Source organism: Heloderma suspectum, chromosome 1 (genome assembly GCF_057233095.1).
Source record: "Heloderma suspectum isolate Gila_16-S chromosome 1, 16-S_ref, whole genome shotgun sequence".
Classification (NCBI taxonomy): Eukaryota; Metazoa; Chordata; class Lepidosauria; order Squamata; family Helodermatidae; genus Heloderma; species Heloderma suspectum.
Genome location: NC_139458.1, coordinates 367,814,341 through 367,829,278, shown reverse-complemented (window position 1 = coordinate 367,829,278; position 14,938 = coordinate 367,814,341). Strand labels below are relative to the sequence as shown.

General features: G+C 48.0%; 1 protein-coding gene across 1 annotated transcript in view; it reads right to left on the bottom strand.

Moving 5' to 3' along the window:
- RYR2 (ryanodine receptor 2) overlaps positions 1-14,938 on the bottom strand; it is a 545,602-nt gene that overhangs the window by 390,150 nt on the left and 140,514 nt on the right. Inside the window, exons 7-8 of the mRNA XM_084828209.1 lie at positions 3,875-3,953; positions 2,322-2,434 (exon numbers count right to left, since the gene is read on the bottom strand). Of these exons, the coding sequence (XP_084684335.1) occupies positions 2,322-2,434; positions 3,875-3,953 (192 nt within the window). The remainder of the gene's footprint in view (positions 1-2,321; positions 2,435-3,874; positions 3,954-14,938) is intronic.

The following is a 14,938-nucleotide window of genomic DNA, read 5'->3' as shown; positions in this document are numbered from 1 at the left end:
TATTTATTTAATTTTTATACCGCCCAATAGCCGAAGCTCTCTGTCAAATCAGTCAAAAACAGATTAAAAAATCCAGGTATTAAAAAAACCTGCTGCAAAAGGAAAGTCTTATGTGCTCACCAAAAAATGAACAGCAATGGGGCTAGGCAAACTTATCTGGCTCAGTGTTCTGAAGCCACCACTGAAAAGACCCTAATAGTCACCCACTGTCCCTCAGATGGTATGGGGAAAACAGAGAATAGACTATCTTGATAGATTATCTCAAGACTTCAGCAGATTCATAATGGGTAGAGGTGATTCTTAAGATACTCAGGTCCCAGGCCATTGAGGGCTTTCATGGTCAGTAACAACACATTGAATTGAGGCTCAGAAACAAATTGGTAGCCCGTGCATGTGATGCAGCATCAGACTTATAGGTGCTGATCTGCCAGATCCAGTAAGCATTCTGGCAGCTGCATTCTGAATGAACGGAAATTTCCAAACTATCTTCAAAGGGAGCCCCACATAGAGCACATTAAAATAACGCAGTCTCAAAGTGATCAGGGCATGAATGACTGGGCCAGGTCTGGCTCCTCAAAGAATAAACCTTACCCCTCACTTCTGAAAGGGGAGCATATTTCAGAAATATTTTCCAGACACACACAAGATGCACATGAACACATTCCAGTGATTTTTCTCATCCCTTTGTGAAAGTGTGCAAAACTGTCGATAAGAAAAGGGAATGTATCCCCATTACCAAAGCAACTAGGTCAATGTTCCCTCCTCCATGCAGTGGCATGTTGACGAGATGAGATCTGGATGCCTCTACAGATGCACATCATATTGAAAATAAAGTGATGCAGATGGACAACATCCACAACTAGATATGCATCCAATGTTCATATCCAAATGAAGACTTCATTCATCTGCGCTGTATTCATTTTAATGGAATATCATTCCCACAATCTGCCCCAGCTAGCAATACCTCACTGTGTGAAACTAGAACCAATTTGGAGCAAACATCTTGCTGCACAGTGCTTGCAGGAAATGCAGTTGTTAACCCAGTGTAGCAAGACAGGGACTGAAAGACCACCAAGATAGGGGTGTGTGGTTTTTTTTACAACACTTGGAAGTTCACATTTTGTATAAAAATGAAATTTAATTAAAATATGGAACACCACTATTTATTTATTTATTTATTTATTTAATATAATTTCTTCAGATGCTACACCTTCAACACCAGGGTAGCTAAGAATATGTACAAAATATAATAAAGACAAAATGCACAATAAATGCACAATAGATAAATTCCACTTTCAAATAAAGTAATACCAATATTTACTCTAAAGGAAGAACAGTGCAATGTGGCCTTCGCTATTTCACACATGCATGATCATCACTTGTTGTAGCATCAAGTGATGACTTAACAGATATGAACAAGACATCAGAGGTTTATCAACCCAAATAAAATGATGGTATCACCCAATGTCCAATCAAACACAATACTTTTTAATAGAGTCAACTCACATGCTCAAATAAGAATCTTCAAATATTAATAATAATGTGATGTGCATGAATGTGTGAACCAACTGTAAAAGAAGTTAATCATAAATACAACCATATGAATGCAAGTATGCAATTACCATAGCAAAATCCAATTCCCACTAGAGATAACAAATAAGAGAAAATTAAGCAATTTCAATATGACTTGAGCATGGCTTTCTGTAAATTGTAGTCCATGGGTTATATTCAGTGGTATCCTTCTACCAGCACAATGAACACCACTGGTGGACTGAATTTCCCCTTCCCCCTGCAGCTCCCTGTGTACCCTACAAATCTGTTCAAGATGGTTGGGGGATACTCCTGAGCAGATTTTGATAGTGTTCAGGGGGAAGGGAAAAAAACCTTTCCATTGTGCAAGTGCAAGTTCATTCATATAATGTTGGATTTAACCCCTTATGTTTATGTGAAAGACCCATTAGTGTTTCATGAATACCTAAGCTGCATTTTTCACAAATCTTTTCACTGAGAAGATTGTACCTTCTGTAACATATAGAAATTTAGGCAAAATTCAGAAAAGGCTTCAGCTGGATTTCCCTTTCCTAAATACTGGTCCTAACTTCAGTCTCTTTAATACTATAAAATGATTTTAAAGTACATTTTACGGGGTGTCTTCCTTACAAGTAAGACATTTCAGAACCAATATGGACTGTACAGATTATGGCTAAAATGTTAAAAAATAATAATCCAATGTCATGTTAATAACTATTTTTTTCAGGACTACTGTCTATGTTATTAAGCTTTATTAAGTAATTACACTCTAGATATTATTCATTACTTACCAAGTATCTTTCTGAAGAGACACTGACAAGGATTAGATCATCTCCAACACGTACTTTTTCACCTTCTGAACGCTGTTTGGAAGCAGGGTGTATAGTCCACCAGCAGGCCTCACCTACATTACCAGAGAGTGTGGAAAAGACTGATATGACAATGGAAGCCACCTTGAAATGTATTGTTTCTATTTTTGCATCTACGAAAGATTGAAGGCAAAAGGAGAAGGGGACGGCAGAGGATGAGATGGCTAGATAGCATCACTGATGCAATGAATATGAACTTGAGCACGCTCCGGGAGAGAGCGGAGGACAGGAAGGCCTGGTGTGCTATGGTCCATGGGGTCACGAAGAGTCGGACACGACTTAACAACTGAACAACAAGACTTAAGGACACAGCTAATTTTGGTTTTGACATACTTGGATGTAAAATGAACAGGCAATTACATTTCTTTGCAATAGTAAGTATTATTTTATTTTAATAACTCCCCAAAACAGTGAATAGATAGGCTGCTGGCAGTTCATGCTAAAGACTCAATTATTCTGTCTCAAATCATTTTCATCTCTAACATTAACCATGTATTTTTTCCTCTGATCTAGAATATTGGGATGGCTTATATAAAATCCTTAGGATTTTGCAGACTCTACACTTGGTGGTGAACCTCGCCATTTGAAGATGGTGCAAGTGTGATATCTACATAGATTCCTACTTACCCATTTCTCATGAGCAACAGAAAAAGCAAAAAATAGCAACTGCCATACATACTGTGAATGTTAAATAAGGGTGTTAGATTAATAGTGACAGAAATGTTGCTATTCAGATCAAGCTGCGATAGACATGTTTTCTCGTATTCTGCAGAACAGATGTAGTCTTAAAAATATGCATTATCACAAGCTGATCTTAATTTGTGCCATACAGAAACATGCATCTAGGCTCTCCTTAAAATGGTTTCTGTTGCACTGAAAAATGGTGGATGAATTAATTCTAAAAGTGTGAGGAGAATGCTATTTGAATGTGTATAAAGCAGGTCAGTGTGTTATCACTGTACCAAACAAAGTCAAAACCAGTCTCAATTTACAGATACAACAGGGATTCCAAATAATAAATAACCTGTATTGCTTGCATGTTCACATTCATATTTTCTAACAGGAAAGGAACAAGACATTTGTGAAGCAAAAATGGAATTTAAAACATTCTAAACTTTTACAATACACATGCAAACTATTTAATTAGTAGTATAATAAGGCTCTCACTGGAAAAGACCCTGATGCTGGGAAAGACTGAAGGCAAAAGGAGAAGGGGACGGCAGAGGATGAGATGGCTAGATAGCATCACCAATGCCATGAACTGAGCACACTCCGGGAGAGAGCGGAGGACAGGAAGGCCTGGCGTGCTATGGTCCATGGGGTCACGAAGAGTTGGACATGACTTAATGACTGAATAACAACAACAACAAATAATAAGGATAGTTTATCTTGGAAATTTAAGGCAATCTATCTCAACTTGTTGCCAGTGTGCAGTTTTTCACAATGTGCAGTTTTTCACAAAGTTGTCTATTCACCTGTGGTATCTTCTTGCAAGCCCACATCAAATGCCAGTTTGTCCATTGATGTTCGTGAGGTGGAGAGGCAACACAGATACTAAAAATGAAAGAAAGGAGGAAAGAAATGTTCTAGGTTTCTGCTTCCCCTGTACATACAGATTCACTATCACTGAACAACTTAATAATTTTAGAGAAAAAAATGTAAATACTTTCTTTCATAGTACTAGCTTGTTAAATAAAGTAAGACACAAAGGGCTTTGACCAAGCTTAATATTTTTTGATAAAATACCCATCCTTCTTAACATCCTTTTCCCACTTTACAAAAAGAGAGACAGAGGCTGGTAATAAGGGAACTGGAACTTGGCTTGTCTAAAGTTGGAAAGTATAGAGACCAAGCGAAGATGTAATAGTAAAATACAAAGGACAGTGACCAATGTTGCCCATGAGCCTCTGCTGGCACAATAGGACATTAGCACTTCCTAGAGCAACCCTGGTAACAAACTCGAACACTCATTTCCAGAACAGGACAGATCAGCAGAGGTTTCTTCTCTACATTCCGCTGCCCTGTTCCATTCTGGAAATGAGCATTTTGGCTCATTTCTAGTTGCTTTAGGAAATGCTAACTTCCTGTTGTGCCAACAGTGGGTCCTGCTGGATCAGAGACAGTGTTAGATATTGCCCAAGATATTAGAAAGGGAGATTTCACCCATCCCTCTCCAAATCTCTAGAGTAAAGTAGAGACTAGAGATACTGTGGAGATATTCAAACAAATATGCAGTATGCATTTTGGAGGCAGTCTACTCAATGTAATATAGACACACAAAAAGTCAGCAACATGTTTTTTAGATGCTGTCAAATGAAATGAACAAAAGGCTGATGAATTCTAAATTAATCTGTAGTCAACAGACTGTTTAGTAGTGAAAGACACCTCACACCAGCTACCTAATGTGCCACCTGCATGAAGGTTTCAATAAGATAGGTCACTGCTACTGTTTATATTGGTTTTAGAATTATTGAACAGAGACACAAGACAAGATGATCGAATTACAGGAATAAAGATTAAAAAGGAGAAATATAAGCTGAGAGCTTTTACGGATGACGTGGTGTTTATGTTGGAAGAACCTTTAAAGGGAATCTCAAGAGCCTCTTGTTGAGGGTGAAAGAGGAGAGTGCAAAAGCTGGTTTGAAACTCAACATTAAAAAAACGAAGATCATGGCATCTGGACCCATCACTTCCTGGCATATAGAAGGGGAAGAAATGGAAGCTGTGACAGATTTTATTTTCTTGGGCTCCAAGATCACCGCAGACAGTGACTGTAGCCATGAAATTAAAAGATGCTTGCTCCTTGGGAGGAAAGCTATGGCAAACCTAGACAGCATAGTAAGAAGCAGAGACATCACCTTGCCGACAAAGGTCCGTCTAATCAAAGCTATGGTTTTCCCAGTAGTAACGTATGGCTGTGAGAGCTGGACTAAAAGGAAGGCTGAGCACTGAAGAATTGATGCTTTCTAACTGTGGTGCTGGAGAAGACTCTTACAAGTCCCCTGGACTGCAAGGAGGTCAAATCAGTCCATCCTAAAGGAAATCAACCCTGAGTGCTCATTGCAAGGACAGATACTGAAGCTGAAGCTCAAATATTTTGGCCACCTAATGCGAAGAGACAACTCTCTGGAAAAGACCCTGATGCTGGGAAAGACTGAAGGCAAAAGGAGAAGGGGACAGCAGAGGATGAGATGGCTAGATAGCATCACCAATGCAATGAATATGAACTTGAGAATACTCCGGGAGAGAGCGCAGGACAGGAAGGCCTGGCGTGCTATGGTCCATGGGGTCACGAAGAGTCGGACATGACTGAACAACAATGCCCTCACCCCATGCCCGGCTCGCCTAGCTGCGGGGGGGGGGCTGTTGCGGAGGGGGGACAGGGCAAGGACGAAGGCCATTGGCCTTCTCTCCTTGCGTCAGCTATGGGTGGGGTTGAGCCGGCCGCTATTTAGGCCGCACTGCCCGCAGCCTCCGCTTCACTCCTCACAGTTCGAGCTCTCCTTTGAGCTCCTCCATGGTGGTGGCATGTCAGCGGCGGCAGTGTCCTCTATCCTCGACTGCAACTGGCGCGGCTGAGGCACTGAGGAGACTGCAGCGAGGAAGAAGCAGCGACGACGTGCGGCGGCTGCAGCGGCAACAACACCGTCCAGGCTGTCTTGGGCGACGGTGGTTTGTTTCCCCCCCTTGTGGCACGAGCATGAAGCTTTGCCCACGCCTCCCTCCTTGCACCCCTGGAGGCGCGGGCAAAGCTTCATGCTAAGTAGGGTCGCCTACTTAGGAGAGGGGGGATTATTTAGCATCTGCGGGCGAGGCGGACAATGGCGGTTCACTCCCCTCCCCGGCATGAGCACGAGGCTTCTCCTGCGCCTCCTTCCCCGCGCCCCTGACTCACGAGCGTTGCCACAGATCACCGGCTGTCGCTTGCTCAGGGAAAGGGGGATTCTTTTCTAGGGATGGACGAAAGTCACTTACCTGGTCCCGCAGCTTGCTTTGCGGTGGGGGGGAGGCACTCCGTTCCTCCCCGTCGAAATTCTGGCCAGGGGGGAGGCACCCCGCCCCTCCGTCTGCAAATCCTCCTGGCCAGCCGGGACGCAAATAGTGGCGGCCGTAGCCGCCGTTTGTGTCCCTGCAGTCAGCCGTGATAGCACAGCTGACCTTGGGGAAAAAAAAAAAGCTAGCACGGCTGACCTTGTGAGAAAAAAAAAAGCGCGTACGCAAATGGCGGCGCCCATGGCGCCGCCATTTGCATTCCTTATTTGGGCACGTGTAGTCTACGTAAACATTTACGTAGACTACGGCGAAAATAAGGGCAATGCTATTTGCGTTGCCCTTATTTTTGACGTAGTCTACGTAAATGTTTACGTGGACTACACGTGCCCAAATAAGGAACGCAATTTGCGTACGCATTTGCCGCGCCCCCAAAGTCAGCCGTGATAGGCTACGTAAGGATTTACGTAGCCTATCACGGTGTTTTTTGAAAATCTAGCCGTGATAGGCTACGTAAATCTTTAAGTAGCCTATCACGTTTGCTTGTGTTGTTTTTTTTTTTTACTGGGAAATGGAGGCGGCGGCAGCCGGTCGGAAGACCGGCCACCGAACCGCCGCCGAACCGCCGCCAGGAGCTGCCAGCGCCAGGGACATTCGGCAAAGGTAAGTCCCATCCCGGGGGGGCGGACCGTTTCTCCACCAATTTCAGGGGGCCGAATGCGTTGGCATTCGGCTTCCCGGAGATTCGTGGAGGAATTCTCCAACATCCCTATTTCTGGCGGCAGCAGCAGCATCTGCGGGGCAAGGCAGTCAACAGTTGCTCCCCCAGGCACGAGCGCGTGGCTTCTCCCACGCTTCCCTCCCCATGCGCTTGACTCGCCAGGGTTGCCACGGTCTGCAGACCACCACCTGCCTAGGGAAGGTGGGATTCTCTTGTCCCGTGACAGCCCCTCTGAGATCCCCTTACTCCTTGCTGCCTGAGCAAGGTGAGTGGAAGGTGTTTGTTTGTTGGTTTGTTTGTTTGTCCTCAGGCCCTCGACCTGTTTCCCCCACTCCCCGACTGAATAGCTGTTCTAGTTGGCTGGCTGGGAGCCGAGCAGCCTCTCCAGTCCAGCAGGGGTTAGGCTTCAACGCCCCCTGGTGGCCCTGTTGCACCTTAGTATAAGTCTGTAACAACAAGAGGGGGAAAGGGAAAAAATATAAATAAATAAATAAATAAATAAAAGAGGTGGGGAGGAGTGAAAGGAAGGCACCCATTATTGCCCTCAGGACCTTTTCTGGTTCCTGGACACAGTTCACAAGCGGGGGGAGAAGAGGAAATTGAGGTGTATGAATGTATGTATGTATGTATAAATAAATAAATAATAAAATATAAAAAATAAATAAATAAATATTTTTTTAAAAAGGAAAAAAGAAAAGTACATAGGAGGGTAGTGCATTCCCCAATATATGGTGATGCCGCCCAAAAAGGGTTTTTTGGGGGGAAAAGGCAAGGGCAAAGCTGCTTGCCCCCCAGCTAAGCGCCCCTTCCGTTGGGCCGATTCTACATCTTCCGAAGATGAAGATCCTGATATGGCCCTCATTCTAGCTAGGCTCGAGGCAGCGGAGAGGAACTTAGGGATCCCTTTATTACCTACCCCTGCCAGGCGGGCTCCCCGGACCTCAGGTTCAAGGGTAACCAGAGGGCAAGCTCACAAAGATCTATTGCTTTCTAATTCAGACAGGCTGGGACCCATCGAGGCTTCTCAGCAGGTCATCGCTGGGCAAGCTGCATCCGCAACGGCCGCAGCACCTGCACGCTCACTTGTGGAGCAGCCCCTTCCCACGCAAGGGTCGCCGGCATCTGTTTCACCAGCTCCAGCAGTTTGGGACTGTAGCCAGAACCTCGACGCTCCAACCAACCATGGCGCAGATGAGGTTCCGAGACCTGGGGGGACAGCCCCACCGACCGGTTGGAACCAACTCCCGCCATTCGGGTGGTTCCCCTTCTCGGCCAGGATGAGTTGGCCATTTCACACCCCAGCAGGGGGTATCCCAGGGTTCCCTTTGCCGGGTCTACCGCCCCACTGCTTTGGCCTGGGATACACGCTCCTGGCCCACAGCTATGCCGTACCAGGTGGGGCCGCTCATGCGGCTGGCATCCCTGTGTCTGCCCAACCCTAAGGGGCCTTAGGCCCTGCTATAAACCCTGCTTGCGGGACCGAGGGGGGGGAACATCCACAGCCCCCCCCGGATCCTGAGCCTCACACAGCCAGTGTCAGGGAGGCTCCTCAACGCGCCCCATCTGCCATGGCAGCTTGCGCTGCCGTGTTGCATGGCCCCGTGGGCGAAGGCTCTGACGAGCCTGGGGCAGGCGATAAGGACCCTTATGCCCACATAGATAAAGGGGCAATCCCGACTGGGGGGACATCTACCCCCCTGGGATACCACCTATTGCCTGCCACTAGGGAGAAAATACGGGGAGAATTTGTTGACATCTTTTCCCTGCTATTCCGGGAGTCAGACACAAAAGAGGGGGAGAAATCTGGTGACAGGGATCTGGAGAGGGTCAGGCGTAGGAAGGTTTCCCGCACTTGGGCAAACTGGCTGCCCGGCTTCTTAATCTAGCATGGTTGGGTCCTCACTAAGTACTTGGATATTATATATAGGGCCTATACTGAATATGAAGGTGGAGCTTGGCTGGCCTACGACAAATCTTTTTGTATGCGGGCTGCGTTTGACTCCACATTGCGCTGGGACGCCAAGGATCAGGATCTCTGGCTGCAGTTTAAGTCTCCTGCCAGGCCAGGTTTTGGTGATCAGTCAGACAGTGAGCACATCGTAGCTAAGCTGATGCCCGCCTCAGCCCCTAAGGCTGGGGCGGGACAGGTGGTTCAACACTGCGCACTCTGCTGGGAGTTCAGCTCCAAGGGTATCTGCTTCAAGAATCCATGCCGATTCCGCCATGTATAGGGATGGCGGAGAATTTCTCCCCGAAACTTCGGGGGGCCGAGCGCCAACGTGTTCGGCCCCCTGAACAAGTTTCAGGGAGAAATTCTCCACACACCCCCGCCCCCCGCATCCCCCCCGGGACGGGACTTACCTTTGCCGAATGTCCCTCCCGGCGGCGGGTCCAGCCGGCGGTTCGGCGGGTGTTCGTGCGGGGCGGGAGCGGCAGCCGGTCTTTCGACCGGCTGCCGCCGCCGCCATTGCAATAAGAGAAAAAAAAACACGCCCCTGTGAGAGGCTACGTGACGATTAATGTAGCCTATCATGGCTAGATCTGCAAAGTCAGCCGTGATAGGCTACGTAAATCGTCACGTAGCCTATCACGGGTGACTTTAAAAAAAAAAAGCGCGTACGGATAATGGCGGCCCCCATAGGGAGCCGCCATTCCCATTCCTTATTTGGTCGCTGTAGTCTACGTAAATCTTTACGTAGACTACGGCGAAAATAAGGGCAATGCTATTTGCGTTGCCCTTATTTTCGCCGTAGTCTACGTAAAGATTTACGTAGACTACAGCGACCAATAAGGAACGCGAATGGCGGCTCCCTATGGGGGCCGCCATTTGCGTGCGCGCTTTTTTTTTTTTTTTTAAAGTCACCCGTGATAGGCTACATGACGATTAACGTAGCCTATCACGGCTGACTTTGCAGATCTAGCCGTGATAGGCTACGTGAATCGTCACGTAGCCTATCACGGGGGCGTTTTTTAAAAAAAAAAAAACTTTGGAGTTCGCGGCCGGGCGAGGCGGGAAGCCTCCTCCCCGGCCTGAATTTTGGCCGGACGAGGCGGGAAGCCTCCCCCCCGGCCTGAATTTCGGCCGGGCGAGGCGGGAAGCCTCCCCCCCCGGCCTGAACTTCGCAGGGGGAGCAGCGAAGCGCCTCCCCCCCACCGCGAACAAGCTTCGAGGACAGGTAAGTGACTTTCGTCCACCCCTAGCCATGCATGCTCCATCTGCGGGGGACAACACGCCTTCATTGGCTGCCCAAAGGCCGAAGGTTTGCGGGGCCCAAATACGGAATGGCAGGGTGGCAGGAAGTCTGGCGACGGCTCACAACCTCTGCCAAAAGGGGCCCAGCCCAATTAAGTTTGGGCCCCTGCGGCACCTTTTGAAGCGATACCCACTCCAGGATAACACCTGCTATTTGGACAAGGGATTTTCCCTGCGTTTCAGGATTCCGTTTCTGGGCCAACGGCAGGCCCAAATTTCCCAGAATCAGAAATCTATTGCGGGTTTCGAACAGTTGGTCATAGATAAGATCAATAAGGAGGTGGCCATGGGGTGGGTCATTGGCCCCTTTGATTCCCTCCCTTTCCCCAACCTCAGGGTCTCTCCATTGGGCATTAAGCCAAAGAAGGCCGCAGGTGAATACTGGCTGATCCACAACCTGTCCTTCCCCAGGGGTGGATTGGTGAACGACACCATCCCTGACCACCTATGCTCGGTCCACTACACGTCATTTGACACGGCAGTATCCATGGTGAAGGCACTGGGCCCCGGTGCCCTCATGGGGAAATGCGATATTAAATCTGCATTCCACATCTTGCCAATCCACCCTGATGACTTTAACTTTCCGGGATTCAGTTTTTTCGGAACATTTTATGTCGATCGGGCCCTACCCATGGGATGCTCTGTATCCTGCGCTATGTTTGAGAAGTTCAGTTCCTTCTTCGAATGGGCTTTGATTGATAAAACCAGGTCCCATAGGGTTGTGCACTACCTTGACGACTTCCTATTTGCGGGCCCACCCAGCACCCCCCAGTGCACTCAGCTAATGCGGGAATTTTCCGCCCTTGATGATGAGCTGGGTGTACCATTAGTGGAGGAAAAGACTGAGGGCCCTTCCCCCACTATTAAGTTTTTGGGCATTGAACTGGACTCCGTGAAGCAGCTTTGTAGGCTCCCGGCTGACAAACTGCAGGCCCTAAAGGATGATTTATTTATTTATTTATTTATTGCATTTATACCTCGCCTTTTTTCCTCTTGCAAGGAACCCAAGGCGGCTTACATTATCCTCCTCCTCTCCATTTTATCCTCACAACAACAACCCTGTGAGGTGGGTTGGGCTGAGAGTCTGTGACTGGCCCAAAGTCACCCAGTGAGCTTCCATGGCCGAGTGGGGGCTAGAACCCGGATCTCCCGGCTCCTAGTCCAACACTCTTGCCACTACACCACACTGGCTCTCTGCACATCTGTGCAGATTCTGCACATCATGCTGGATTCTAAGAAGGTCACGCTACTGGCCCTGCAGGAAGCAGTCGGTCACCTTAACTTTGCTTGTCGGGTAATCGCCCCGGGCAGGGCTTTCCTTAGGCACCTTTGTAATGCCATGCAGGGCCTGCGCTTGCCACACCATCAGATTTGGGTATTGTCCGCCATGAAGGACGATCTCTCTGTTTGGCTGCATTTCCTCAACACATTCGATGGCGTTTCCTTCTGGAAGCATGAGTTATTATTAGAAGCTGAACTGCAGATACACTCAGATGCATCGGGGGGCCCGGGCTTCGGGGTTGTGTTTCGGGACAGATGGTGTCACGCATGCGGGCCGGCAGAATGGCTAGATCTTGGTGTGGGTAAGGACCTTACCTTCTTAGAACTCTTCCCAATATATGTTGCTGCGCATTTGTGGGTGGCCCAGCTTTCTAATTCCATTATGCACTTCTGGTGTGACAATCAAGCCACTGTCCAGGTCATTAATTCCTTGTCATCTTGCAACAATAGGGTCATGGGTTTGGTCCGGGCTTTCATGTTGCAGTGCCTTCGGTGCAATATTTTATTCCGTGCACAGCACATCCCCGGCATGGACAATGCCTTAGCTGATGCATTGTCACGTAACCAGGTGCAGCGTTTCCGAAAACTGGCCCCTGGGCATGTGCCATGGGAACCCTATGGGAGGTTGGCTGGAAGAGGCAGAACAGGCTATTCTGCAGTCCTTAGCCCCTAGCACGAGAGCTGCTTACGCCAGATCAGGTAGGGAGTTCTTTGCCTTCCAGGTGGCGGCACATCTTCCTCGGTGGTGGCCAATTCCAGTTGATCACTTGCTTCAGTTTTGTGTTGACACCCACAGGCGGGGTCTAGCGGCCTGGACCATCAGTGGAAGGCTTGCTTCACTTGCCCTCTGGTCTAAAATGAAGGGTGTGGTGGACAACACCGCAGACTTCCAGGTCCGGCGGGTGCTTCAGGGTTGGTCCAAGGGGTCCCCGGTGCCACCCGACCCCAGACGCCCTCTGTCACCAGATATACTACTGGGTTTACAGGGCCTGTGGCCTTCGTTGTGCAACTCTACACATGAGACCACTTTGTTTCATGCTGCGGCACTCACGGCATTCTTCGGAGCATTCAGGATTTCTGAGTTGGTGGTGTCAGCTAAGGGTGACCTGTCGGGATGAGCCTTGCAGTTCAGTGACTTACAGTTTTCTCAGCAGGTGGCCCTTATTCGGCTTAGGAAGTCTAAGACCGACCAGGCAGGGAGGGGTGTCAGTGTGTTGCTGTTTCCAGCCCCCGTGTCGGACCTTTGCCCGGTCACTGCCTTGGGGGATTTTCTCAAGGTTTGGGGTAATCTGCCTGGGCCCCTTTTCTGCCATAGTGACTCCTCTCCCTTAACCAAATATCAATTTTGGGTAGTCACACAGCGAGCTTTAAAGGCGTTAGGTTTGGGCGCACTTCGTTTTGGCACGCATTCCTTCCGGATTGGGGCCACCTCAACCGCCACAGCTCTGGGGTTCACATCAGATAAAGTGCAGTCTGTGGGCAGGTGGCACTCCAAGGCGTATTGGGCCTACGTGAGGCCACTGCCAGGCCTTTAAGGCTATGAGGACTGTTGTGTTCATTCCTTGTTGCTTGTTCTTCTAGATGGTGGGAGTGCAAGTGAACCAGTGAAGGTGCTCATCTTCAGGCACTGCATGGTTTTTTGGGCCGGTTGGAGGGCCTCCTCCAGCTGCAGATCCCAGCTAGGGCTCAGCCGCTATGCCACCATTCAGTGGTTGGGCAGACGCAGGATGCGGTGGGAGCGCCTCCTGCCCACATTATTCCAGCAAGGGCTGGTGGAGGTTCCCCTTCAGATTCTGGTGCTGCATTTAGGGGGTAACGATCTAGGCCTGTTGAAAGGCAAGGCCCTGATTCTTCAAGCCTGGGAGGATTTGTGACTGATTCGGCGTCGCTGGCCAGGAATCACCATTATTTGGTCCAACCTGCTACCCAGAGTGGCTTGGAGGGATGGCTTGGATACATGCGCCATGGATAGGGCCCGTAAGAAGGTCAACAGGGAAGTCGGGAACTTTCTAATCAAACAGGGCGACCGGACCATCACCCACCCCGACATTTCTCCTGCCCGGGGGATGCTCTACAGAGCTGATGGTGTTCATCTCACCGAACTAGGCAATGACATCTTTTTGACCGATCTGCGAGGAGGCATTTGTTTATGGCACAGGTGGGGTGAGGGCGAGTAAGCAGAGGCTTGTCACCCTCCTGTGGCAGCTCCAGGCAGGCACTCCACTGGGGGAGAGGACAGGTGAGCATTCGTAGGCACCATTTCAGGTAACTGGTAAGGCCCAAGGCTTCCAGCTCTGGGTTTTGTGGCCCCAGTCAGGAGATATGGCTTACCTCTGAGGCCAACCCTCCTCACCCACTCGGGTTCTGTGGCTCAAGGGGGTGTGACAGGGGAAGGCCTCCCAGCCCAAAATTGGGTATGTCTGTTTGGGGGGGAGAGCGATGGTGGACACCTCGCCCTAGACGAGGAATGCCTCACTCAACACCTGTCATGTCGTTCTTGTTTGCTGTGTGCCTGCCGGTGCCTCCTTCACAGATTGTAATCTATCAGTAAATGTGGCCCCATTTTATCCCAAAATCTATTTGTGTCGTCTCGTCATTTCTTCCCCCCGTCCACCCGCAATTGAAATTTTAATGAAAAAATTAAAAGAATTTGGAGCAGTGGCAGGGTTCAAAGTTAATAAACAGAATACAAAAATTTTAACAAAGAATATGAATGTTCAAGAAAAAAACGTTGATGGATAAGACTGGCTTCCAAATTGAAAGAAAGTAAAATATTTGGGAGTCCTTTTGACAAATATGAATTGTACGCTTTTTCAAAATAACCATGTTAAAGTGTGGAATGAAATTAAACAAGACCTACTGAAATGGGAAAAAAATACAACTATCACTTTTGGGAAGAACTGCAATGATCAAAATGAATGTATTACCTAGAACGTTATTTTTGTTTCAAATGATACCCATTATTACATTGGATTTACCTTCTAAGCAGTGGCAGAGAGATATAACAAAGTTTATATGGCAAGCAAAAAAACCAAGAGTTAAAATAAAAATTTACAAGATGCAAAGGAAAGAGGTGGCTTGCGATTACCAGATTTTAAAACCTATTTTTCTGCCTGCTGCTTGATGTGGATGAAAGACTGGGTGATGTTGAAAAATAGAAGACTTTTAGAACTAGAAGGACATGAATTGAGATACGGGTGGCATGGTTATTTGTGGTTTGATAAAACAAAAGTGAATGTAGGTTTTAATAATCACTATACAAGAAGGGCTGTATTAAGGATTTGGAATAAATAT